General features: G+C 45.9%; 1 protein-coding gene across 8 annotated transcripts in view; it reads right to left on the reverse strand.

The window, feature by feature from the left end:
- Positions 1-1,602: 1,602 nt before the first annotated feature.
- The window catches only part of LOC129839645 (regulatory-associated protein of mTOR), a 181,314-nt gene continuing 157,737 nt past the window's right edge, over positions 1,603-25,179 (reverse strand). For 3 of the 8 annotated variants that reach the window (XM_055907182.1, XM_055907184.1, XM_055907181.1), the window contains exons 26-36: positions 23,426-23,531; positions 21,059-21,173; positions 20,434-20,558; positions 18,575-18,700; positions 13,979-14,029; positions 8,727-8,833; positions 7,310-7,437; positions 5,285-5,371; positions 4,964-5,080; positions 4,549-4,678; positions 1,603-4,275 (exon numbers count right to left, since the gene is read on the reverse strand). In XM_055907182.1, coding sequence (XP_055763157.1) covers positions 4,207-4,275; positions 4,549-4,678; positions 4,964-5,080; positions 5,285-5,371; positions 7,310-7,437; positions 8,727-8,833; positions 13,979-14,029; positions 18,575-18,700; positions 20,434-20,558; positions 21,059-21,173; positions 23,426-23,531 — 1,161 coding nt within the window. In that variant the 3' untranslated portion in view covers positions 1,603-4,206. The remainder of the gene's footprint in view (positions 4,276-4,548; positions 4,679-4,963; positions 5,081-5,284; positions 5,372-7,309; positions 7,438-8,726; positions 8,834-13,978; positions 14,030-18,574; positions 18,701-20,433; positions 20,559-21,058; positions 21,174-23,425; positions 23,532-25,179) is intronic. The other 5 variants (XM_055907185.1, XM_055907183.1, XM_055907188.1 and 2 more) reach the window with 3 other exon arrangements.

A 25,179-nucleotide genomic window follows, 5' to 3' on the forward strand; every position in this document is an offset into this window, starting at 1 on the left:
CAGCAGACCCTGTTTCTTGAGGGTTTACACTGTCGTAAATCACAGCATGCCCTTCAAAGCTGTCAAACTACTGTTAACTTAAGCTCCTAGTTACGATTTTGTTTGTTTTAACTACTACTGAGCTACCTACCGCCGGACATTTACCTTATTGGATGAATTTACTAGAACAAAATAAAACAGTTTTACTATGATATACCACTCTTACCTTTGTACCAATATGAAATAAAAAAATTATAAATATGAAAATGTATGCACTCTGGTTAAGAGCATCTGGTAAATTACAAAAATGTAAATTTCTTAAGGGCAGGGTAAGTTACTTTCTAAATGTAATCTGTTAACTTTTGGATTACAATAACTCAGTAACGTAATCTGATTACTTTGGATTCATGTCCTTAAGAGGCATTAGAAGACAAAAAAGATACATCAAACGCATTTGGTGTCATCATAGTGGTCTCTGACTTGTGGTCAGACTCAAACTTGCACTTTTTTCAATGCTGACTTGAATGTCATTGTGAAAACAGAAAGGTGTCCATGTATTTTTTCGCTCAAGAACCAGCAACCTCTTTATACCCCCTTAAGCAGGGTTGGGGACTAACTGATTACACGTAATCACTTACATTTAATCTGATTACAAAACAAACTAACCTGTTACACTACCAGCAAAAATATTGTAATCAGATTACAGATACTTTAGAAAAACTAGATTTCTTCTTGGATTACTTTTAAATTCACTTAATTTTTTTGGCCTGAGATCCAATTGCACAAGACTGTGAGAGACTGGACTTATCTTAACTGGAGCCAGGGCAGGAGCTAAGGCACACTTATCTCTACTTCCAGACGAGTAGGATTCTATTGCATGTCTAAACTCCGATAAGGGACTGCTAGTTGGCAAGTATCATTGGTTGTTATCAATTAAACGGTCTCTCTTTATACCAAGGCTTTCTTGACCTTTAACCATAGACAAACCAATGTCACAGCAAACAGAGAAACAGTTAACAAAGTTAAGACCTCTATTCAATCTGTCTCGCTGAAGTGTTACAGATTGCACAATAGAATTGTAAAAGGTCATTTCCCATTGAGCCGAGGATATGCAGCATTTATGGTGAGTATGCCATATCACTGCCATATCATTTCAATCACGCTGTAACACTGAACTTCGGCGATACGGATTGAATACAGCCCCGGATCTGATTTTATCCAGAATATTCATGAAATACCAAACAAAGAATAAATACAAGGATTCAGAATGAAAAACTAAAACAAAATGTAGCAAGCAGCACCTCAAATCTCAGGCTTAATTAAGTCTATGAAAAATGTTTGAATCATCTCTTTGCTATGAAATTCATATCAGGACTGATTTTCACATCACAGACACTCACTCCTCAGGGGATTTTTTTGACGCGGTCTGGTGAGAAGGATAATATGCCTGATAGTGTTATATTTATTTAAATAAAACATTCCAGCTCAACCGATATGGTAATGACGACATGAATATTGTGACGCAATAGCAGACACATTTGTTTTACACAATACATGTAGAATGAGAGCATGAACATTAACACAAACATGAATATACAAACCAAATAATAAAAATCACCAGGATTTGTGTTGTGTATTTGGTTTATTTGACTGACTTCAACTCCTATCTTATAAACCAGTCAGCAAAGCAGTCTACCGTCACAGAGAAACACCTGATTGCCTTAATTTCTCCTTTTACATCTTCAAAGTTTCATTTGTTTCCATATCTAAAATGTTAAAACTCAAAGCAGGGTAACTAGAGATGTGATTCTGAGCATGGCTGACAGACAGCGTTGTGGGGTTTTGCTGTAGGTGTCAGTGATAGCAGTGAAGGCTGCAGTACCTCCTCCGTACCCTAGAGGGGGAGCTACTGAGCGTAGTGGGGCTTGGTTATGACCGCGAGTGCAGCCGCTTATACTGAATGCATGGCATCTGTGACCGGTTCAGTCCACAGGCAAAGCATTATTGTCCATTCCTTTCTAGGGTGATAGCCAGGCTGAGGACTTTAGAGGCAAAAAGGTGAGGGTAGCGTCCATGGGGGGAGTACTGTATGAGGAGAGACACCGTGTGGGTAAGAGAATCTGTGAAAGGGGGAGAAACAGTCCTCTCCCATCTCTCCATCTCACTGAGGGCCAAGGCAAACAAATACCAGCAAATTAAAAAATATAAAATTACAAAAGTGTGCAAAAAAAAAATTATGTTTCAAAGAAAAACAGGAAGGTAATACAGAGCAAACCAAAAAAGTGACCCCTAATGGAGGCACATTAATGGCGATACCGCACTTGGAGCCAGTGTTGACCAGAGGGGTAACCCTTGTTAAAAAAAAAAAGGCACCTCAGGACTCTTATTTTGACCATCTTAGTTCGTCATATCAAGAGCAACGTCAGACCTCTGTGAGTCTACCATGCAGAGACGCCGCGGTATTATGTGGTATATCGTGGCTCATGAGGTACCTGAGCTAGTGTTGGAGGTTGACAGGAGAGCTGTGGCTTTTGACAACAAGGACACTGAACTGAAGAAGTGCTATGGAGCGTTACTGTGTATTTACCAGTGCACTGTATTACAAAGTAAGGTCTGAAGTCACTCCTGTTTTTTGACCCAACTTCTCTATCCCAATCTTCTTGAAACTCCCTTTCTGCTAAAGAAACCAAACACGGCTGGCAAATAAAATCAAGGTTAAAAGAAAAAAACAAACAAAGATAGAAGAAAATTGCCACAGACTGTTCACCAAAAAGTGTAGCAGATAGCAGGGTGGAGGTTGGTAGTTGGCACACAGGGGAAAGGGCTGCCTAGGGCTGGTGTGTGTGATTCTGGGGACAGTCCATACACAGTTCATACAGTCCTCATAAGCCTGTGTGCGAGGATGCAGAAAAGTAGCAGCAGAACCCCACCCCTGGGGATGCAGTGGGCGCTGTTTCTTCTTGTCCAGCCTCGGAGTGCTTCTGGCTGGGGTCTGTAGGAAAGACTGGGGATGGGCATGGGCCAAGCGGGCCTCAGCCAGAACTCTGGAACTGATACTTCAGGACCCCAGCAAACTGCTCCATGTCTCCCAGTGCTGGGGCTCCTCAGGCGGGTATGGTTCAGCCGATGAGTGGGGGGGGGGCGGGGGGTCTGGAGCAGCAGAAGCTTGGAGGCTGTAGAGAGCTCCAAGCTAATTCATTATTGCTTTGCTGGTAGGGCAGACAGGTAGCATCAGTCTTGGGATTAGAGCTGAGCAGTAGTCAACCATTGCGCTAAGGACATGGGGTCAGCCCTTGGGCATAGGATAATGGAGATGAATGGCAAAGGTTGGTGAGTTTAGCACAACGGGGTGAGGGTGCATGGATGCAAGGAGGTCTGGTTAGTCCTACAGTATAGCATGTATATGTATAGCATGGGGCGGCAGGGTAGCCTAGTGGGTAGAGCGTTGGACTAGTAACCGAAAGGTTGCAAGTTCAAATCCCTGAGCTGACAAGGTACAAATCTGTCGTTCTGCCCCTGAACAGGCAGTTAACCCACTGTTCCTAGGCCGTCATTGAAAATAAGAATTTGTTCTTAACTGACTTGCCTAGTTAAATAAAGGTAAAATAAAAATAGTGGACATCTGTATGGGCATCGGTTTGTGTCCAAAGCTGTGGGCCAACTTTGGGCTCATCTGTGCTCTGTTCTACATTTCACTTTCTCACACACCAGATGTGCCCCGTAGTCCACCATCTTGTGAGAGAAAGTCTACTAGCTACAGCAGGGGGGAGGGGCTTCAATAAGGGTCATGCGGGTGTCCGTGAGCCACGCCTTCAGGTCCAGAGTTGTGTGTGAGAGAGGGAATTGTCTCTCTCTCGATAACCTCTTGACCCCGATGCATAGAGGTCATTCCGAGTTCATTCAGGTAGCGACACCGCCCGTCTCCCCCAGCCAAGGCTGGAACCTTTAAAATAGACCTAATATTCATCTCTGTATACACGCAATTAAATATACACGCTCCTCAGCACTGCCAAGTCTACAATCAATAGCTTCATAATAAAGAATATGAATGAAACGATCAAGAATAATAATATAAGTCAACATCATAAACACGAGTTTGTCAGCAGCCATCACTATAGAACATTCAGGGGTGGTAACAATTGCATATGTACATTAGAAGTCATTTACATCCTGGCTCCGAGGGGAGAGAGGTCAGTGGTCAAAGGTAAAGTTCGGGGGGGGGGGGGGTTATCTGAGCCTCTTCTCCGCTGAGTAGATGGACATGTAGTAGTCGTTGCTGCCCACCGCCAGATGAGGCTGTTAGGAAATAGGGAGAGAGAAAGAATACTCATAAAGGTGTAAAAACATTCCTTTTCCAAACCATTCCGTGTAATTAGGTGTGATGAAACTACATGTACAGTTTAGTAGTCTCTGCAGAGTATAGTTTAAGAGACAAAGGGATAACTCCTTGTACCCACGCAATTCCAACTTATTCACTTTAATGCATTATTCACCCAAACTGTAGTTCCCATGTTACGTTATCCAGTTGAGATTCAGACTACTATGAAGAGAGTAAGAATGCCATAGTACCCAGTAGGGATGGAAGGCCAAACAGCTGATAGCCCCGATCCTTTGGCCCATGAAACCGTCATAATACTTGATGTTGCTGATCACGTCACCGTTGGAGTTGTACACGGCTATGAACTGGTTCATTGATCCACTGGGAGAGGATGGAGAGAACGAGAGAACGAAGGAAAGAGTGAGAAATTAGTTTCATAGCTGCTATACCAAATGTAGCAAACGTTGAAATCGTCAGACTGTCCCCGACCTTTCACCCGTTGATATAATATTGACCACATTTAATTCCTCAAAGTGAGTTTAGACCATAGAGTTTGATAGAGGGCTAAAACCGTTTACATCCACCTAGAGTCCTCTATCGAACTCTATGGTTTAGACCAATTATAAAGGCCCTTCCTGCCGCGTGCCGTAAAACCTGTGAACTCACCAGGCGAACAGGTTGGCCTGCGGATGGATGTCCAGCGCCGTTAAACCCTTCACCGTCTGCAGCACGTTCACAGAGTCCGGCGACCGCAGCTCGAAGAACCGCACGTCTCCATCGACACTGGGGAGGAGGATGAAGGAGTCCAAACATTACATGACATCACATCCATTTAGATCTACAGGAAGTAGGCCGCTGGTCTTGGACCGGGCCACAGACGGCGAGAGAACTAGAGCGTGTGAGAGAGTCAAGAATAGTAGTACCACCATATCTGGACACCTGACCGTCACAGAAATAATCCAATCAATCAACCGTTCAAATCACTACCTGACACTAATGATTTTGCCGTCCGTCTGCTTCTGCAGGTGGGCCTTGACCACCCAGGACGAGTGTTCCCGGTACGTCATCACACGACTGTGGGGAGACAGAAGAAAAGCGTCATCAACTTTAGTCCACCTACGACCACGTTGCTGTTCACGGGAGAGAGGGAGATGTGAAAAGTATGCAGCGTGGGTGGATGGACTCCCACACAGTAATCAACATGCAAGACGGCACACAGTGTAAAAGTGACCGCTGTTTGAGAATTTAAAGTAGTGTCGTGGTGTTGAACGGAGTCTATGTTATCAATCAATCAAATGTATTTATGAAGCCCTTTTTACATCAGATGTCACACAAAGTACTATACAGAAACCCAGCCTAAAACCCCAAACAGTAAGCAAGGCTGTAGTGTGTGTATATGGCCATTGGGTGTCGCCCTCAGTACATGGGTATAAGCACTATTGGACAGCCCATCTCCATGGTAACAGCATCCTTGAGTGACTGAGGCACTGTGATTGAAGACTGAGGAGGAAAGTTGCACCTAAGCACAGATCTATGTTCCAGATGACCTAACCCCAAATCTTAGCTTTAAGAAGTAGAAAACTAAATCTGACCCTAGGCCAGCAGTAAGAAGCAAACAGAACGCCAAAGTGAGGACCAAAACCTATCCCTGTTCCCTTGGCGAAAATAGTGACAAACTCTGTGTAAGAGTGTACATGATTGTGTGGGTGCGCCTGAGTGTGTATGCAATGCGTGTGTTTGCTTAGCCTCCTACTGGTTTAAAAGGAGAGCACATAGGGAACGGGTGCTACAGTCTCAGTGCCTGAGGGGAAGCTCTTAATTTAACATTAAAGATTTATGGGACACTATGCCTTAATTGCCCTGTTTTCTGTTTTGGGGGGAACTAAAATAATGTTTGGCTGTGGGGGGGGGGGGGGGGGGGCATTTGAAGATGCACATGACCGTGTGTACACAGGATGTGGCAGGAGAGCTGGGAGCTCCACAGGTGAGAATACAGCAAAACTCACTTTATGAACAACTCATCAATGAAATGATGTACAGTGATATGAGTCATAAAATAAACAGCCAGTTTAATAGGTACAACACCCCGTTCACAAAAATGGCTCGCTCCTACAGACAGTCAGTCACGTGGCCTTGGCTTGCTATATAAAGCAGGCAGACAGACATCGAGACATTCAGTTACTGTTCGAATGGGCAAAACGAGTGACCTAAGCAACTTTGAGCATAGCATGATCTTGGTGCCAGGCGCGCCGGATTCAGTATCTCAGAACAACCACAACCACACTGGGTTTTGCACCCACGACAGTGTCTAGGGTTTATTGACAATGGGCGGCAAACAAAAAACATCCAGTCAGCGGCAGTCCTATGGGCAAAAACAGCTTGTTGATGAGAGAGGTCGAAGGAGAATGACAAGCTAACAGGCAGACCACAAAGACAAATAATGGCGCAGTACAACAGTGGTGTGCAGAACGGAATCTCGGAATACACAACTCAATCTTTGTGTGGAGTTTTCCCGACACCTTGGAGAATGCCCCGAAGAATTTAGGTTGTTTTGGAGGCAAAGTGGAGTCCGACCCGGTACTAGATTGATGTACCTAAAACTGTCCAGTAAGTGTATATGAGATGACTAAGAAAAAAATTATTAACAACTTTACCTATTTTGCTTTGCTCATACGATTTTACAGTGTGTCTGATGATAACTAAGGGAATTTAAAAAAGCACTCCTGCATAAAATATATCCAATGCTAATGAGGCCTTCATAAAACATTAAGACACACAGCTTCTCTATGTGCTACTGGGAATAAGCAACCCTATGATTAGTAATGAATTAGGAAGATTAGAAGCACATTCACGTTTACCTCCAGTCACATTTTAGACAGAATAATGTGATGAGGTCCATGTGCGTGCAGGGATGATTCTCATTGTTGAAGCCTTATGAAAATCAAGGTGTGGAGGCAGCATTAAAAGTTTGTGTCTGCGTTTGTGTGAGTGCGCGTGCGCTCGACCACTCACCACTCGTTGGCGCCCATCCTCCTGTCATAGAGGCGGACCGAGCCGTCGCCCAGCCCCGCTGCGATGAGGGACCGCTGTGAGTCACATGATAGGCTAGTCACACAGCTGTCTGCCCCCGTTGGGATGTCCTGGTAGACACACACACAATTAGTTCAAGCAATGTTGGAAGAATTTAAAAAAATGTAATTACATAGTCGTTGCCGTGACATAACGAACGTTGTGGTTGTCACGGCACTCATTAAACTTTGAGTAACTGGCTAACAACTCGATCAATCACGTCTACAGCTGACTGATGGAGAATGTCGTCTGGGTTCTGCCGTCAATACAGCCAGAGACAGGGCAGGGCTCGCATACTTCCCATACTACTCTCTCTCAAATAAAGGGTTAACAGGTTGAATGGAAATACAACCGATAATGTTGAGCCAGGTGCTGAATACCAGGATGCATACAGTGCCTTCAGAAGGTATTCATAACCCTGCACTTATTCCACATTTTGTTATGTTACAGCCTGAATTCAAAATTGATTTTTTTCCCTCACCCATTAGTCTGTACAGGCTTCCTTCTTTTCACTCTGTCATTTAGGTTAGTATTGTGGAATAACTACAATGTTGTTGATCCATCCTCAGTGTTCTATCACAGCCATTAAACTCTGTAACTGTTTTAAAGTCACCATTGGCCTCATGGTGAAATCCCTGAGTGGTTTCCTTCCTCTCCAGTTAGGAAGGACTCCTGTATCTTTGTAGTGACTGGGTGTATTGATACACCATCCAAAGTGGAATACTCGATGTCTGCTTTCTATTTTTTACCCATCGACCAATAGGTGCCCTTTGCGAGGCATTGGAAAACTTCCCTGGTCTTTGTGGTTGAATCTGTGATTGAAATTCACTGCTCGACTGATAATTGTATGTGTGGGGTTTAGAGATTAGGTAGTCATTCAAAAATCATGTAAAACACTATCATTGCGCACAGAGTGAGTCCATGCAACTTATTATGTGATTTTTAAGCACATTTTTCCTCCTGAGCGTATTTAGGCTTGCATTAAGAAAGGTGCTAAATAATTACTTAAGACATTTCAACTTTTAATTTTTTATAAGTTTGTATAAAAACAAAATTCCACTGAGATTGGCCAGTGACACAAAATCTCAATTTAATACATTTTAAATTCAGGCTGTAACACAACAAAATGTGGAAAAAGTCAAGGGGTGTGAACACTTTCTGAAGCCACTGTAAACCGATATGCAAGAAAGCAGGGGGAAGTATCCACAGTTCCAGAGTGTCATAACGCTCCCAATGTACCTATTGGATTTGAGATTTGTCACCTGAGAAATCCTGGATGTGCAATAGGCAACTGTGACATTTCAAAACAACGTCATAAATAAATAAACAGGTTATTTATGTTCAGTGTGTTTCTCTTCACCTGGACCTTCATCTCCCTCTCCGTGTCCCAGATCCTGATGACCCTCACGTCTCCAGACGTCATCAGCAGCCCCGTCTCCTGCTCCCAGTCCACCACCATGCCTGCACCTAAGAGGACACTGGTTAGTAACACAGACAGAAAGACACAAGGGAGCACACACAGGCGGAAACCAATGGTTACCATTGACAACGACCCAGCTGTTAATGCCTGGGAGTTTGACGCATGATCTACCAGCTGAGCACGGGTTCTGATGGCATCTGCCAAGAGTTCTCAGACACTCAGACTGGTGGATGTAAACAGGAAACACACCATCGGAGTCAACTGTGGGTCAAATGAAAGGTCACTGTCTGACACCAGCCATCAGGATATCACTAATACCTATCCAACCCTAAGATTAGGGGGCTAGGGGTCGATTTGGAAGTGGAAAAACAGCCTTTCAGACGGTTGCCAACCCTGTGATTCACAACAAGCTGGGGTTAAAAGACCCACTCCTCTAGGGCGGCGCACAATTGGCCCAGAGCCGGATTAGGGGCGGGCTTTACTTTGCTCATCACACTCTACTGTCTCCTTGTGGCGGGCCGGGCGCCTGGTCATCAGGTGAACGGTGTTTCCTCCGACACACTGGTGCGGCTGGCTTTCGGGGTCAAGCGAGCGGGTTTTAAGAAACGCGGGTTGGCAGGTCAGGTTTCGGAGGACGCGTGACTCCACCTTCGCCTCTCGAGCCCGTTGGGGAATTGCAGTGATGAGACAAGATGGAAATTGGGTAGGGGGAAATAAAGGGGGTCAAAATAAATCAAATAGGACCAACTCCTCCACCAGATGTTGCTACTGGCAGGCAGCAGTGACAGGTTCTCACACCCAGAGAGAGAGAGAGGAGGACGAGAGGAGCCCTCAGCACCTCCATATGCTGCTACTGAGTGTGAGACACCCGGCAGAGGGCCGGGGGCGTAGCCTAACCTTGACAAACAGGAAAAGACTGGCAGAGGGAGACTGCTTCCCAGAGTGTTGTACTTGTGCTGTGTGATAGACAGGTGTGGAGAGGAACAGGGGATAACTCTGAAAAAGCAGCTTTGCAACACACACTGTAAACACACACACTTTCTCTAAGTGAATCGCACACAGCTTCTCTTCCTACATATGATCTCCTTTCCTCTTCCCCATCATCAACAATCCCAACCCTGTTCTATCAGTCTGGTCCAAATCCCTCACAGCCCTGTTTCAAAGCCCCAGTGTGGCTAGCTCTGGCGTCACAGCTACGCGGGCTGTTAGCTAGCTCAGGCTCACATGCAAACGCGTGGGGGAACACTTCACAGAGTGTACTCAGTCACCCACAGAGCTGGGACCCTCACAACACACAAACTTCTGTGATTCCCCCGTTAAGCACACGTGTCCGTACACACACACACACACACACACACACACACACACACACACACACACACACACGCGCACGCGTGCACACACACAGAACGACTGGCCCCATTCAGAGACAGAGGAAGAGGAGGCATTCCTTTGAAGTCCGGAGCTCTGTGTTAGTGAGAAATCTCTGGTTGATGAAGAGAGAGGAAGAGAGTGCAGCAGAGAAACCCTGACCTTGTTTATTCTTACTATTCCAGGCAGATAGTACTAAAGTCAATGAATACAAGCAAGGGTTGGAAACCCCAAACATTTTGTTCTGAACAGAAGCACAATTTTGTTTTAGTTCCATTCCAATGTTCCGACCAGCATAATAAAGTTCTGAACCGTTTCGAACCAGTAACGGTTTATATATACACTGAATAAAAATATAAACTAAACGTGTAGTGTTGGTCCCATGTTTCATGAGCTGAAATAAACGATCCCATTCATTTTCCATGTGCACAAAAAGCTAATTTCTCTCAAATTTTGTGCACAAATTTATTTACCTCCCTGTTAATGAGCATTTCTCTTTTGCCAAGATAATCCATCTACCTGACAGGTGTGGCATATCAAGAAGCTTATTAAACAGCATGACCTTGTCCTGGGGACAATAAAAGGCCACTTTAAAATGTGCAGTTTTGAGGGAGCGCGCAATTGGCATGCTGACTGCAGGAATGTCCACCAGAGCTGTTGACAAATAATTTAATATTAATTCCTCTACCATAAGCCACCTCCAAACGTAATTTCAGAGAATTTTGTAGTACATCCAACCAGCCTCGCAACCTAACCTAACCTCGAAAAATAGCTGGCAGGCAGACACTGGAAGGAGAAGTGTCTGTGTGACAGAGTGAGTGCTTTGAATGTCGCTTTTTGTGGGACAAAAAAAAGTGAACGTTAATAACCGGCTCTCATGCTTTTAAAATAATAGTTATGTTCCCGAACACTAGAGATAACTTTCATTACCGGTTCTGTTTACGTTCCTCAAAAAACATAATTCTTTCTAGTTTTCGGTTTTGTTCTCTGAACCGGTTCCAACCCCTGCTTACAAGTCAACACACTGACTGAACCCAATGAATAAGAGAACAAAACGGTCCACCCCATCTCGCTTGCTTTCTCTCTCTTTCCATCCCATCTTTTTTATACTCCCACTCCTTCACCACCTCAGGTTTTCCTCCACTCACACCATCACCTCTCTTTTCTTCACTCCCTCCATACAGTTCAACCGTAACCAACTCCACTCAAAAATATTTCTCAGGCGTTGAAAGATTTCCATTGCTTTAGGTCACATCAGGGTCAACGCATTGAGTTCATACACAGACTCTATATGCTACTAGTCAACTTCCCTAAAATGAGAAAATCAATCCCAGTTCCCTATGGCAGCCTAACCAGTGAGGCAGGGATTTGAGAAGTCCACACAGAAATCAATAGCGACATTATGTATGGAGATGTGTGACTGAGGGAGTGGATGAGGGAGTGCAGCCTAGGCATTGCTGCCTCGTCACAATCGGATTCTCAGGGTTCTTCTTATACACAGGGGAATACCTCCTCGAATATATACTCTACCTCTCTCCCTCATTCTCACACTATCCCTCTCTCCCTCCATCTCAAATTCCCTCCCATCTGGAGGCCCAATGTTCTCCTTAATCACGACTACAAAATGATTTAGTTAGCATTAGCATAATGTATAATTGAATGGATATTCGGGTCTGCCTGTGCGTGGGTGTTGCTGGTGCATATATGTGCTAGTTGAGGTTAGCCCTATAGCTAGCGTTTGCATAAGCTAGCGTTAGCAGTCTTCAGTGGCTACGATAGCCCCATTCCACTACTCACCTCTGCCCCTGGCTCTCATTCCTAATCCCCTTCTATAGCTCTCCTTATATATCCCTCAGTGTCACGTTATATTTCCATCACTTGTTATTTCTCTCTAGGGGACTAGCACTGCCTCTGCATTCTCATTCCACACCATTAATCACCTGTTGATGGACTGGATCTCACACGCCCCAGGTTATTAAAGACTTCGCGCCGACTTCACACTTCCCTCCTCTCTCTCTTTGATTCCCTTAATCGTGTTTGCTTTGAAAGTGTCCTCCAGGACCCAGGTGATGGAATTAACTAGGACTACGCTGCACAAGCCTGTAACTAACGATGATGCCGTCACCATGGATGGGGTTGATTTGACGGACACTGACACCGGTAGTTTATGACGCTTTTGGCGCTAGGCTAGTTAAACCTGTGAGCTGACGAGAGAAAAAAGCTCTAGAGTGGAGCCTGTATTTAACCTGTATTACAGGCTAAGGGACTCTGAGTGTTAGATCAGTGATTACTAAAAACTTTGGCACAGATATTTGGGTTGGGTCCAGAGTCGCTGAGACATCTGAGCCTTCTCTCATATTCAGTTTCTGTTTGTCCCTCTCCGTCTGTCCCTCTCTTCGTCTGTCTGTCCGCCCCCCTCTGTTCCACTCTCTGTGTACTTATCCTCTTTTAGTCCTGCATCTCCCAGCCACTACCTCCCAGAGGCCTTTTTAACAAGCCTCCAGCCATCCAGTGTATGTGTAGTAGGACTGCCCTACTTTCACTCAAACTTCCCCAGTCTCGTCAGAAAAAAAGAAAAGAAATGAAAAACTTCCTCAAGCTGCAGTAGAATGAGAGGAGAGATAGACGAGAGAGAGAATGAGAAAGGAGGGAGAGCGCAAGATGTTATAAACGACATCTGCATGAGAACTTAATTAGGTCTGCGCTCTGTCTGTGTGGACGGGAAGTCGATGTGGGTCTCCCTCTCCGGAATGCTAAACAAACACTAATGATAACTCCATAGGGTGTAATGAGGGCTGAGAGGGAGACGGCGCTGCTCCACAACAGATAGAAAATAAACAGCACCCAAACAGGCAGGCAGGCTCTCCCATCTCTCACCCATCGCTTTCCCCCTCTCTCACTTTCCTCCGCTCTCGGTCAACCCCTCACTTTCTCTCCTCTCTTTCTCTCCCTGTCCCATCCATCTCTCTACCCTCCTTCCCAATCTCTATAGTCTTCACTCCGACACACTTTGCATGCCAATTCAGCTACAGGGGAAAAACCCAAGTCTGGATGAAGACAGTTTTAAGGCCCCTTGCTTGGCTGTGGAGGGAACTAATCATGGGTACTGTAAGGAACTAATCATGGATACTGAGGCCAGTACCCATGAACTAATCATAGGTACTGGCCTCAGGGCTAGAGGAAGGAGGTCCATTAGTTCTACTATCAACATCCCACATTACCAGCAGGCCTCTAATTATACACATGATCCTCTAATTAGATGATTGAGGATGCCCTAAATATAATATGTTATAACCCATATGGGGGTGCCGTGTTGACAGTTGTAAGACTAATGGGGGTTCCCCGATTACTAAACGACTCCCACCGGAACTCCTGTAATTCCAACCCTGCAACGATACTGGGCCGATAGAACCAGAAACGGCACGTTCACGCTGGAGTTGAAGCATTGCTCTAACTACGTCTACACAAACGTTTTTTTGTGATCATTTATTCATAAGGGTATTTTTCTTTTAAACAATTCCTGCAAACTAAAATGACAATCACGCTATATCTGTGTGTGAAAGTCGTCTGGGCAGAGTTTGTCACCCTTCATGTCTGTTTTGTACATGACCACTGGTAGGAATACACGATACCAGCTTTGGCCAGTGGAGAGAGGGATACTGAAGAAAGGGAGGCCTGGGGGGGGGGGGGGGGGGGGGGGTCGTCGAATGGAGGGATGGACGGGTCAGGTTACAGGAGGAAGAAGTAGTGCAGGGGCAGACTGCTGGAGTTTGTGCAACACACTGAGTCAGGCGAGAGGGAAAGACGACGGCAGCACTCACCTCCCTGTCCCTTACTCCTGTCAAGATAGATGGAGACCCGCCTGGCCAGACCTGCAAGGGGAGGAGCAGAAAGGAGGAGGGAGATGGGGAGGCGCCGGGGAGGGGGGAAGGAGAGTCAGAAGCACATCAGCCCCAGCACGTCACACCGTTAGCAAGGACCCCCACATGCACAGACACACACACTCACTCTGACGCATACATACAGTCTCGCACACGCACTCTCTCTGTGTATTAGTTTGTGCGAGTCTGACAGACAGACGAGACCGACAGACACAATGAGCAGTGGAAGAACAAGGCCACAGTTTCCCCAGCATGACATCTTCCAAATGAACACCACTGACACGCCCGGATCAAAAACAGAGATATTCCACTACTGGCTGTGCATTTAAAACAGGCTCCAGATAGCTACACTCCATCTTAAATCCTACACTGCTCAAAAAAATAAAGGGAACACTAAAATAACACATCCTAGATCTGAATGAATGAAATATTCTTATTAAATACTTTTTTCTTTACATAGTTGAATGTGCTGACAACAAAATCACACAAAAATGATCAATGGAAATCAAATTTATCAACCCATGGAGGTCTGGATTTGGAGTCACACTCAAAATTAAAGTGGAAAACCACACTACAGGCTGATCCAACTTTGATGTTATATCCTTAAAACAAGTCAAAATGAGGCTCAGTAGTGTGTGTGGCCTCCACGTGCCTGTATGACCTCCCTACAACGCCTGGGCATGCTCCTGATGAGGTGGCGGATGGTCTCCTGAGGGATCTCCTCCCAGACCTGGACTAAAGCATCCGCCAACTCCTGGACAGTCTGTAGTGCAACGTGGCGTTGGTGGATGGAGCGAGACATGATGTCCCAGATGTGCTCAATTGGATTCAGGTCTGGGGAACGGGCGGGCCAGTCCATAGCATCAATGCCTTCCTCTTGCAGGAACTGCTGACACACTCCAGCCACATGAGGTCTAGCATTGTCTTGCATTAGGAGGAACTCAGGGACAAACGCACCAGCATATGGTCTCACAAGGGGTCTGAGGATCTCATCTCGGTACCTAATGGCAGTCAGGCTACCTCTGGCGAGCACATGGAGGGCTGTGCGGCCCCCCAAAGAAATGCCACCCCACACCATGACTGACCCACCGCCAAACCGGTCATGCTGGAGGATGTTGCAGGCAGCAGAACGTTCTCCACGGCGTCTCCAGACTCTGTCACGTCTGTCACATGTGCTCATGTGCTCAGTGTGAACCTGCTTTCATCTGTGAAGAGCACAGGGCGCCAGTGGCGAATTTGCCAATCTTGGTGTTCTCTGGCAAATGCCAAACGTCCGGCACGGTGTTGGGCTGTAAGCACAACCCCCACCTGTGGACGTCGGGCCCTCATACCATGGAGTCTGTTTCTGACCGTTTCAGCAGACACATGCACATTTGTGACCTGCTGGAGGTCATTTTGCAGGGCTCTGGCAGTGCTCCTCCTTGCACAAAGGCGGAGGTAGCGGTCCTGGTCCTGCTGCTGGGTTGTTGCCCTCCTTCGGCCTCCTCCACGTCTCCTGATGTACTGGCCTGTCTCCTGGTAGCGCCTCCATGCTCTGGACACTACGCTGACAGACACAGCAAACCTTCTTGCCACAGCTCGCATTGATGTGCCATCCTGGATAAGCTGCACTACCTGAGCCACTTGTGTGGGTTGTAGACTCCGTCTCATGCTACCACTAGAGTGAAAGCACCGCCAGCATTCAAAAGTGACCAAAACATCAGCCAGGAAGCATAGGAACTGAGAAGTGGTCTGTGGTCACCACCTGCAGAACCACTCCTTTATTGGGGGTGTCTTGCTAATTGCCTATAATTTCCACCTTTTGTCTATTCCATTTGCACAACAGCATGTGAAATTTATTGTCAATCAGTGTTGCTTCCTAAGTGGACAGTTGACACTTTTTTTTGATTTCACAGAAGTGTGATTGACTTGGAGTTACATTGTGTTGTTTAAGTGTTCCCTTTATTTTTTTGAGCAGTGTATATGCACCCTACGGCCTTGGCCAAAAGTAGTGCACTATATAGGGAATAGGGTGCATTTGGGATGCAGATAATATATCTCATCCAAAAGCCTGGAGGGCAGAAGAGTCTAAATCCCCTGTACCACAGGGAAGACAAGTGTGTGTACCTTGTTGAATGCACGTGTGGTTGGTGTTCACGTATGCGAGTGTGAATGAGTGTGTATGTATGTATGTATGTACACTGAGTGTACAAAACGTTAAGAACAGCCTCATAATATTGAGTTTCACTCCCTTTTGCCCTCAGAACTGCCTCAATTCGTAGCGGCATGGACTCTACAAGGTGTCAAAAGCGTTCCACAGGGATGCTGGCCCATGTTGACTCCAATGCTTCCTACAGTTGTGTCAAGTTGGCTGGATGTCCTTTGGGTGGTGGACCCTTCTTGAAACACACAAGAAACTGTTAAGCATGAAAAACCCAGCAGCGTTGCAGTTCTTGACACACAAACGAGTGCGCCTGGCACCTACTACCCCATTCAAAAGCACTTACATATTTTATCTTGCCCATTCACCCTCTGAATGGCGCACATACACAATCCATATCTCATTTGTCTCAAGGCTTAAAAATCCTTTAACCGGTCTCCTCCCCTTCATCTACACTGATTGAAGTGGATTTAACAAATGACATCAATAAGGGATCATAGCTGTCACCTGGATTCACCTGGTCAGTCTATCATGGAAAGAGCATGTTTCGCACATGAATGTGTGTGTGTCCGTGGGTGTACTGCGATACAACAGGACTAACTGCATATAGCATAGTGACAATTAACACCAATACAACTATTACATTGTGGAGGAGCTGGCAGCCTTGTTCTGCTAGAGGAAGATGAAACATAAAACCAACAAAGTCAACGTAGCAGGAAAGTAGCAAGCCAGAGTTAGAAGATCTCAATGAAAGGAGGCAAAATGACGAGGAATAGCACCCGACACAAGTTACTGAATGGAGGGGAGAGCCTGTGTTATGGAGATGGGGGAGATTTGGAAGGTCTGCGTTTGTGCTTCTGAAGCAGTTACAAATCGATGATCTCACGATGGCATCTGTTCATTTGAACGGCGCTAGCTGTATCAACGCAAGCTCGAGCTGTGCAGACCCTCCATACCCCTCTCTACCATTCTCTACCCTTCTCTACCTCCAAGGTAAAGTGGCGGTTACCCTGCTAAATCCTGATTGCGGAATACCTGACAGCTCTCCCTGTGACGCTAGTTAAGTGTGTCGCCCTGCCTGAGCAGGGACGCTGCTCATCTTTGTTAAGGGGGACACACAGAACACACATACACTCATAAGAATATAATTCATTTTTTATTTTACCTTTATTTAATTAGGCACGTCAGTTAAGAACAAATTCTTATTTTCAATGACGGCCTAGGAACAGTGGGTTAACTGCCTTGTTCAGGGGCAGAACGACAGATTTTTACCTTGTCAGCTCGGGGATTCGATCTTGCAACCTTTCGCTTATTAGTCCAACACTCTAACCACTAGACTACCTGCTGCCCCAGAGCGTGTCTCATTCTATGATTCTACACAGAGCTGTCAGAGCTAACGTCCAACCAGCTAGCGCGCTCACCTGCCCTCCTCCTACACGCCCCCCCCAGATAATAATTGAATGTGATTCAGCTATGTATTGAATGTCATACAACAGCTCATCCTTGACCTGTATGTACTCACACACTTCTTATATATTTCTACTACCGTACATTTTAGTTACACTATTTATACTCACCGCATACTTATTCATATACTGGATTCCTGACATAGCTCAACTCTTAATATATCTATTGCTGTACATAGCATTCTTCGTATATCTGGTGGAAAGTCATCTGGTGTACATACGTACAGATTGCGTTTGGATTACTGTTTACAGCGCTTTTTGGGTTGTTAATTAGATTCATACCGACGCGCTTCATTTCTTTACAGTTTACTGCATTGTTAGGAGCTAGTAACCATAAGTATTTCACAGCACCCGCTATGACATCTGCTAAACTGTGTACGCGACCAATAAACGTTGTTTTGATTCGACGCAATTCTAACTCAAGCCTATACTGCACCAAAACTGGTGATCTGCATCAAAATAAATTCCTAGATTAGTATGAAACATTGCACATCGTCCCTGACAAATGAATGAATGAATGAATGCAGAATGAAGCAGCCAATTTCCTGCACCTGCCATCCATAAGCATAGCCTATAATTCTCTGAATGGCCACATGTCAGAGAAATACAGAGAGGAACATAGACAAGCGATTGGCAGATGTAGAGTGGGAAATATGAGGGGGTTGGAGAATTAGTGGAAAGGGGATGTGGGGAGATGGTGGTCTGAATTCTGAGTGGGTGGGGAGGAGGGGGGACTTGAATGATTGTGGACACGAGGACTCGGTGGATTGAGGGTTTGGGGTAGTGGGGTGGTTGGGAATGGGTAAAGGTTGTATTGTATGGCGGTGGTGGTGGGACGGGGGGTAAAACTGAGGTCGATGTGGCGGTACACTGAGGGTCTAGGCTGATAAACGGAGGGGGTCTAGGGGGGGTAAATAACGTGGTCTTTACTGTGGGCGCTGGAGGATGGCTGACCTCGGGTGGTGGGGAGCATGTCGGACAGGCCCTGCCACGCCGTCACCATCTCGGGGTTCCGCTGGTCCGCAAAGTTCTTCCAGATACGCAACGCCCCGTCATCTAGAGAAGGAGGGGGGAGAGAGAGAGAGAGAGAGAGAGAGACAAAAAGAGAGAGAGAGAGAAAAAGAGCGAGAGAAAAAAGAGAGCGAGAGAAAGAGAGAGAGAGGATGGTTGGAGAAAGAGAGGAAGGGGGGCCGACAGAGAAAGAAAAGTAAAGAGAAAAAAATGTTAGATATTATCATACAAGGTTAGAGGTCGCTAACAACAACCATATTTACACTTGCAAACACTTCCTCCCTTTGTGCCCATGAGAGACGAAGCATGTGCACATGGATTTGCATTAACCACTATGGCCTCGAGCGCGTCCGTGACCTAAGAGTGCCGAAAGAACACAACAGAAGCACAGTCTATGGAAATGGCACCCTATTCCCTAGATAGTGCACTACTTTTGACCAGAGCCCTATGGGTGCACTGTATAGGGAATAGGTTGCTGTTCGGGAGGCATCCTATCCCTTAACATGCATCTCTTAACAAATCTCTGAACAAAAGTTCTTACATTGGGTCTACACAAAGCAACTTTCAAGCAATTTGACATTGTCTCTTCAGCCTCTAGCCTCCTTCAACTTAACAAACTCATATGTACAATACAATGCGCTTGTGCCTCCCCTTCAAGCCTGGCACCTTCCCACTGCTTTCAAGCCTACACACACACAAATACCATGCTCCCTGCCACCCATTGTACAAAGGCACCGCAGACTAAACTGAAACTAAGTTCAAGGCCGTGTTAACAGGGTCTTGTTTCTCTAGTCCTCCTGAACAGATTGCCAAAGAATCCCAGAGCGTTCAGTTTTGAGCCACTTAGCCTAGGTAGCCATGTTTCAATGTACACTCTGTTCTTCCTAGAAGTAATGACTCATCGTGCTCAATCCTTCACGTCAAGGTAGGGAAGAACCTCAAATACGGATGTATTTTGAAAGTATTCAGACAGGATCGCAAACCAGGGTAAATGAATGGCCATGTTTAAAATGACAGACAAAACCACATGACTGTATATGACTTTGGAGCCGCAAAGCATTTTAACACAGCCCTGCGATAATTGGTTTCACATGAGAAATAAAGTGAACAGAATGGCGCTCTCCAGCAATTCAACATAATGCTGCCAACTTAATTCCTTTTATAATTATTTAAGAGTGCATTTTTCACCCAGGGAACAATGTGTGCGTGCGCGTTCCTGTCTGAGGATGTGAGGTAGGCGTTTGAGGCTTGCTTATTAAGGCTTCAAGGTCTAGGAGAATGAAAACATGCACATTTATTTACTGCAAATTGATGGTGTCCTTGAATTGAGGCAACTTGGGTCCATTTAGTTTCTGCATTTAGTTCGATTGGGTGACGCTGAAGTGATTGACTGACTGGGAGTTTGTTCTATGTTTGTTCTATTTTTTTTCTATGTTTGTTCTATTTTTTTTTACGTGTGTGTGTGTGTGCTTGCATATGTCTCTGTGACGCGCAAGATGATTGAGTCTGAGTGTATGTGTGTGTTCGTGAGATGATCGAAGGGGGGATAATTTATATTCTACTTTATCCACAGCAACTTAAAGGAGCAATTGGGGTTAAGTGCCTTGCTCAAGGACACGGCAGCAAATCTTTCACCTAGTCGGCTTGGTGATTCGAACCAGCAACTTTTTCGGTTACTGGCCCAATGCTCTTTAACCGCTAGGCTACCTGCCTGTGTGTACAGTAAATAGGTGTGTACAGTGAATAGGTGTGTGTGTGTGTGTGTGTGTGTGTCTGACCTGTAGCAGTGAGCAGCAGGGAGTAGTCATGTCCGTTGAGGTACTCCATAGCTGTGATGCGGGTGTAGCGAGGGTTCCCGTTGTAGAAATAGTCCAACCTCTCCGCCTTCTCCCAGTCCCAGAAACTACAGAAAAACATATACACTTCAGTCCCTTCCGGCACTTCAGTCCCTTCCGGCACTTCAGTCCCTTCCAACACTATACATCAAACAAAGTGTCTGTAGCACTGCCAGCTATGTCTCTTTGTACGTCACTGGTCTGGGTCATGGCCCTGATAGGGGACAGACTTTTCTCAGGGCTGCCACTACAGCATGTGTCTGAATGACCTGGTTCTGATGACTTTCAACTCTTTTCACAGAGATGAACACAAATAACCCACACCATATGGCTTGTTTCCACATATCCAGTCCTCTCAGATCAGCAAACAAACACAGTCAATGGACACATCTCGAACGGCTTCCTATTTGTCATATACTGCAGTGCTCCTTGTGTGAATAGTTTCTGAAGGCGCAGTTTGTCTCTGGCCAAAGTAGAGCATTACGTGCAGGGACAGACTCATATGAGACAGTCAATAACGAGCTTCAAATATAGCTGAGGCCTCGCGAACGAGACGGCAGTCTCTCACCAGATGCTGTCTTTGTCTGCCACGGCGATGCAGGGGTTGAAGGGGTGGAACTTGACCACGGAGGGAACGCCAGGGTTACGGTTGATGAAGATCTGGTCGTCCAGACGGGTCACGCCTAGAGGGGGAGGAGACACCGAGCACTATCAGTCACCTGACACCAAACAAGAATCAAACAGTCAGTCATAGAAAAATAAAAATGTACCAAACGTAAACGGTCAAACAATACAATCTATATATATTATTTGGCTTCATCAATTCATGAAAATAAGTCAAGCGGTCTGTATTTATATGGGCGTGTGACTGTGGTATCACGATAGTAAAGATATGTTTGGATGAAAACCCTCTTGTAACTCCCATAAAGACCAGAATATTTGCTAGTGAGAGCCCTATTCAATAGTCCTACAGTCACATTTACAATCCTCGTCTAAAAGGTCTGGCTACGCTGCCATGATAAGCATCACTTGTGTCGTCAAGGTGTACTTCGGCTATCTGGAATGTCTCAAAGTGGACTGTCAGGAATTTCAGAGAGGAAATACTAATTGGAAAAAATATTTCATAAAGTCGGGAACAAAAGAAATACCGGAGGAAAAGGTTTTTAATCTAGCCTAGCAAGACCTTGGCAAGGACTTCCGACTCTGTACTTGGTGATCAAAAGCTCAAAAGGTGTTCATTAAAAGCTAGTCTTGTCTGTGTCGTTTTCTCTACCATGCAAAATTCAATACTGCGAGCGGGAAACCTTGTATTGTTGCTTTCAGCAAACTCATCACGCTTTTCATCACAAATAAAACAGTGAAAAACAGACTTCAATCAGTTTTTTTAGAAGCCTTTGAGGTTGATTCCCCGACTCTCCTGTCTCTGTTCCCCGGCTCTCCTGTCTCTGTTCCCCGGCTCTCCTGTCTCTGTTCCCCGGCTCTCCTGTCTCTGTTCCCCGGCTCTCCTGTCTCTGTTCCCCGGCTCTCCTGTCTCTGTTCCCCGGCTCTCCTGTCTCTGTTCCCCGGCTCTCCTGTCTCTGTTCCCCGGCTCTCCTGTCTCTGTTCCCCGGCTCTCCTGTCTCTGTTCCCCGGCTCTCCTGTCTCTGTTCCCCGGCTCTCCTGTCTCTGTTCCCCGGCTCTCCTGTCTCTGTTCCCCGGCTCTCCTGTCTCTGTTCCCCGGCTCTCCTGTCTCTGTTCCCCGGCTCTCCTGTCTCTGTTCCCCGGCTCTCCTGTCTCTGTTCCCCGGCTCTCCTGTCTCTGTTCCCCGGCTCTCCTGTCTCTGTTCCCCGGCTCTCCTGTCTCTGTTCCCCGGCTCTCCTGTCTCTGTTCCCCGGCTCTCCTGTCTCTGTTCCCCGGCTCTCCTGTCTCTGTTCCCCGGCTCTCCTGTCTCTGTTCCCCGGCTCTCCTGTCTCTGTTCCCCGGCTCTCCTGTCTCTGTTCCCCGGCTCTCCTGTCTCTGTTCCCCGGCTCTCTTCTCTCCTGTCTCTGTTCCCCGGCTCTCCTGTCTCTGTTCCCCGGCTCTCCTGTCTCCTGTCTCTGTTCCGACACTCTTCTCTCCTGTCTGTTGCCTGCCCTCTTTTTTCTTCCCCACTCTTGACCCTCTATCATGTTTTACTCGTCTCCTTTCTCACTCACTCAGTCTCTACTCCTCCCTCTCTATTCTTTGTCACCCTCTAACTCCCCCTATCGGTCTCTCTCGCTTTCTTTTTAAATGTACCCCCTCCCTTCCCCTGTCTGTCCATCTCCCCAGAGGCAGGAGAATGAATGAGGGCAGCCCTGATCTTTTAGTCTCTCAACTTTAGAGGATGGCAGAAAGGGATGGTTAAAAGCGGAGAGAGCGATACATGCGTATGTGAGCCTCAGCTCTGACGCCAATGGACTCGTGAGCGTGTGTGTGTGTCCTGTGTGTGTATGTCCTGTGTGTGTGAGTGTGCGTACGCCCGTGTGTGTTGTAGGAGCTGGCAGTGACGTGGGAGTGTTAGCCATTCTGTTTGAGCAGGCTCTGACTTCAAAGGGGGAGCTGGGGAGATGCGCTGAAGCCTGGGGTCTTTAATGTGTTTGTGTAGTGTGTGTGTGTGTGTGTGTGTGTGGGGGGAGTGTCTCTCTGACACAGAGAGACCCGTCTGGCAGAGCTTTTGGAACAAGGGGGGTTTCCAATAGATCCTCGCTCCCACTCTAACTTCATATGCATACTCACGGTCCCCTCACTGGTTTGTTTCACTCTTCAAATATCTCCCTATCCCTCTGCCACGGTATGTGTGACAGTGCATGGGCACAGTTTTTTTCATCTATACTGTGGGTGAGTGACAGCAAATCTACACAAGTGTGTGTGTGTGTAGATATGCATAGTGTATCTGCGTATTTGTGTAGCTACGCATAGTGTTTGTGTGTGTCACCTCTCTGTGTGATGCGTTGGCTCTGTTTTCGAACGCGGGCGTTCCTCAGGAACCTCCACTCCCTCTCTTTCCTCACCTGACTCTCCACATCATGCTCCTCTGGAATCTAGAGAGAGAAAGAGAGAGAGAGAGTTGAAGTTGGAAGTTTACGTACACTTAGGTTGGAGTCATTAAAACTCCTTTTTCAACCACTCCACAAATTTCTTGTTAACAAACTATATTTTTGGCAAGTAGGTTAGGATGTCTACTATGTGCATGACACAAGTACATTTTCCCACAATTGTTTACAGGCAGATTAATTCACTATCACAATTCCGGTGGGTCAGAAGTTGACTGTGCCTTTAAACAGCTTGGAAAATGATGTCATGGCTTTAGAAGCTTCTGATAGGCTAATTGACATCATTTGAGTCAATTGGAGGTGTACCTGTGGATGTATTTCAAGGCCTACCTTCAAACTCAGTGCCCCTTTGCTTGACATCATGAAAATCAGCTAAGACCCCAGGGAGCAATTTCAAAATGCCTGAAGGCACCACGTTCATCTGTACAAACAATAGTATGCAAGTATAAACACCATGGGACCACGCAGCCGTCATACCGCTCAGGAAGGAGACACGTTCTGTCTCCTAGAGATGAACGTACTTTGGTGCGAAAAGTGCAAATCAATCCCAGAACAACAGCAAAGGACCTTGTGAAGATGCTGGAGGAAACGGGTACAAAAGTATCTATATCCAGGGTAAAACGAGTCCTATATCGGCATAACCTGAAAGGCCGCTCAGCAAGTAAGAAGCCACTGCTCCAAAACCGCCATAAAAAAGCCAGACTACTGTTTGCAACTGCACATGGGGACAAAGATTGTACTTTTTGGAGAAATGTCCTTTGGTCTGATGAAACAAAAATAGAACTGTTTGGCCATAATGACCATCGTTATGTTTGGAGGAAAAAGGGGGATGTTGCAAACCGTGAAGCACGGGGGTGGCAGCATCATATGTGCTTTGCTGCAGGAGGGACTGGTGCACTTCACAAAATAGATGGCATCATGAGGTTGGAAAAGTATGTGGATATATTGAAGCAACATCTCAAGACATCAGTCAGGAAGTTAAAGCTTGGTCGCAAATGGATCTTCCAAACGGACAATGACCCCAAGCATACTTCCAAAGTTGTGGCAAAATGGCTTAAGGACAACAAAGTCAAGGCATTGGAGTGGCCATCATAAAGACCTGACCTCAATCCTATTGAAGATTTGTGGGCAATACTGAAAAAGTGTGTGCGAGCAGGGAGGTCTACAAACCTGACTCAGTTACTTACACAACTTATTGTGGGAAGCTTGTGAAAGGCTACCTGAAACGTTTGACCCAAGTTAAACAATTTAAAGGCAATGCTACCAAATACTAATTGAGTGTACGTAAACTTCTGACCCACTGGGAATGTGATGAAATAAATAAAAGCTGAATCAATAATTCTCTCTACTATTATTCTGACATTTCACATTCTTAAAATAAAGTGGTGATCCTAACTGACCTAAGACAGGGAATTTTGACTAGGATTAAATGTCAGGAATTGTAAAAAACTGAGTTTAAATGTATTTTGCTAAGGTGTCTGTAAACTTCTGACTTCAACTGTACATGTTTTATTTCTATTAGATTAAATAGGGCAGAAGCATGTCTAAACTGGAAGTGGTTACAGAGCTAAAAGAGGAAGACACACTTGCTTCCCTTCCCCTCTTTCTCCTCCAATTATACTCCTTCATGGTCTTG

Source organism: Salvelinus fontinalis, chromosome 40 (genome assembly GCF_029448725.1).
Source record: "Salvelinus fontinalis isolate EN_2023a chromosome 40, ASM2944872v1, whole genome shotgun sequence".
NCBI lineage: Eukaryota > Metazoa > Chordata > Actinopteri > Salmoniformes > Salmonidae > Salvelinus > Salvelinus fontinalis.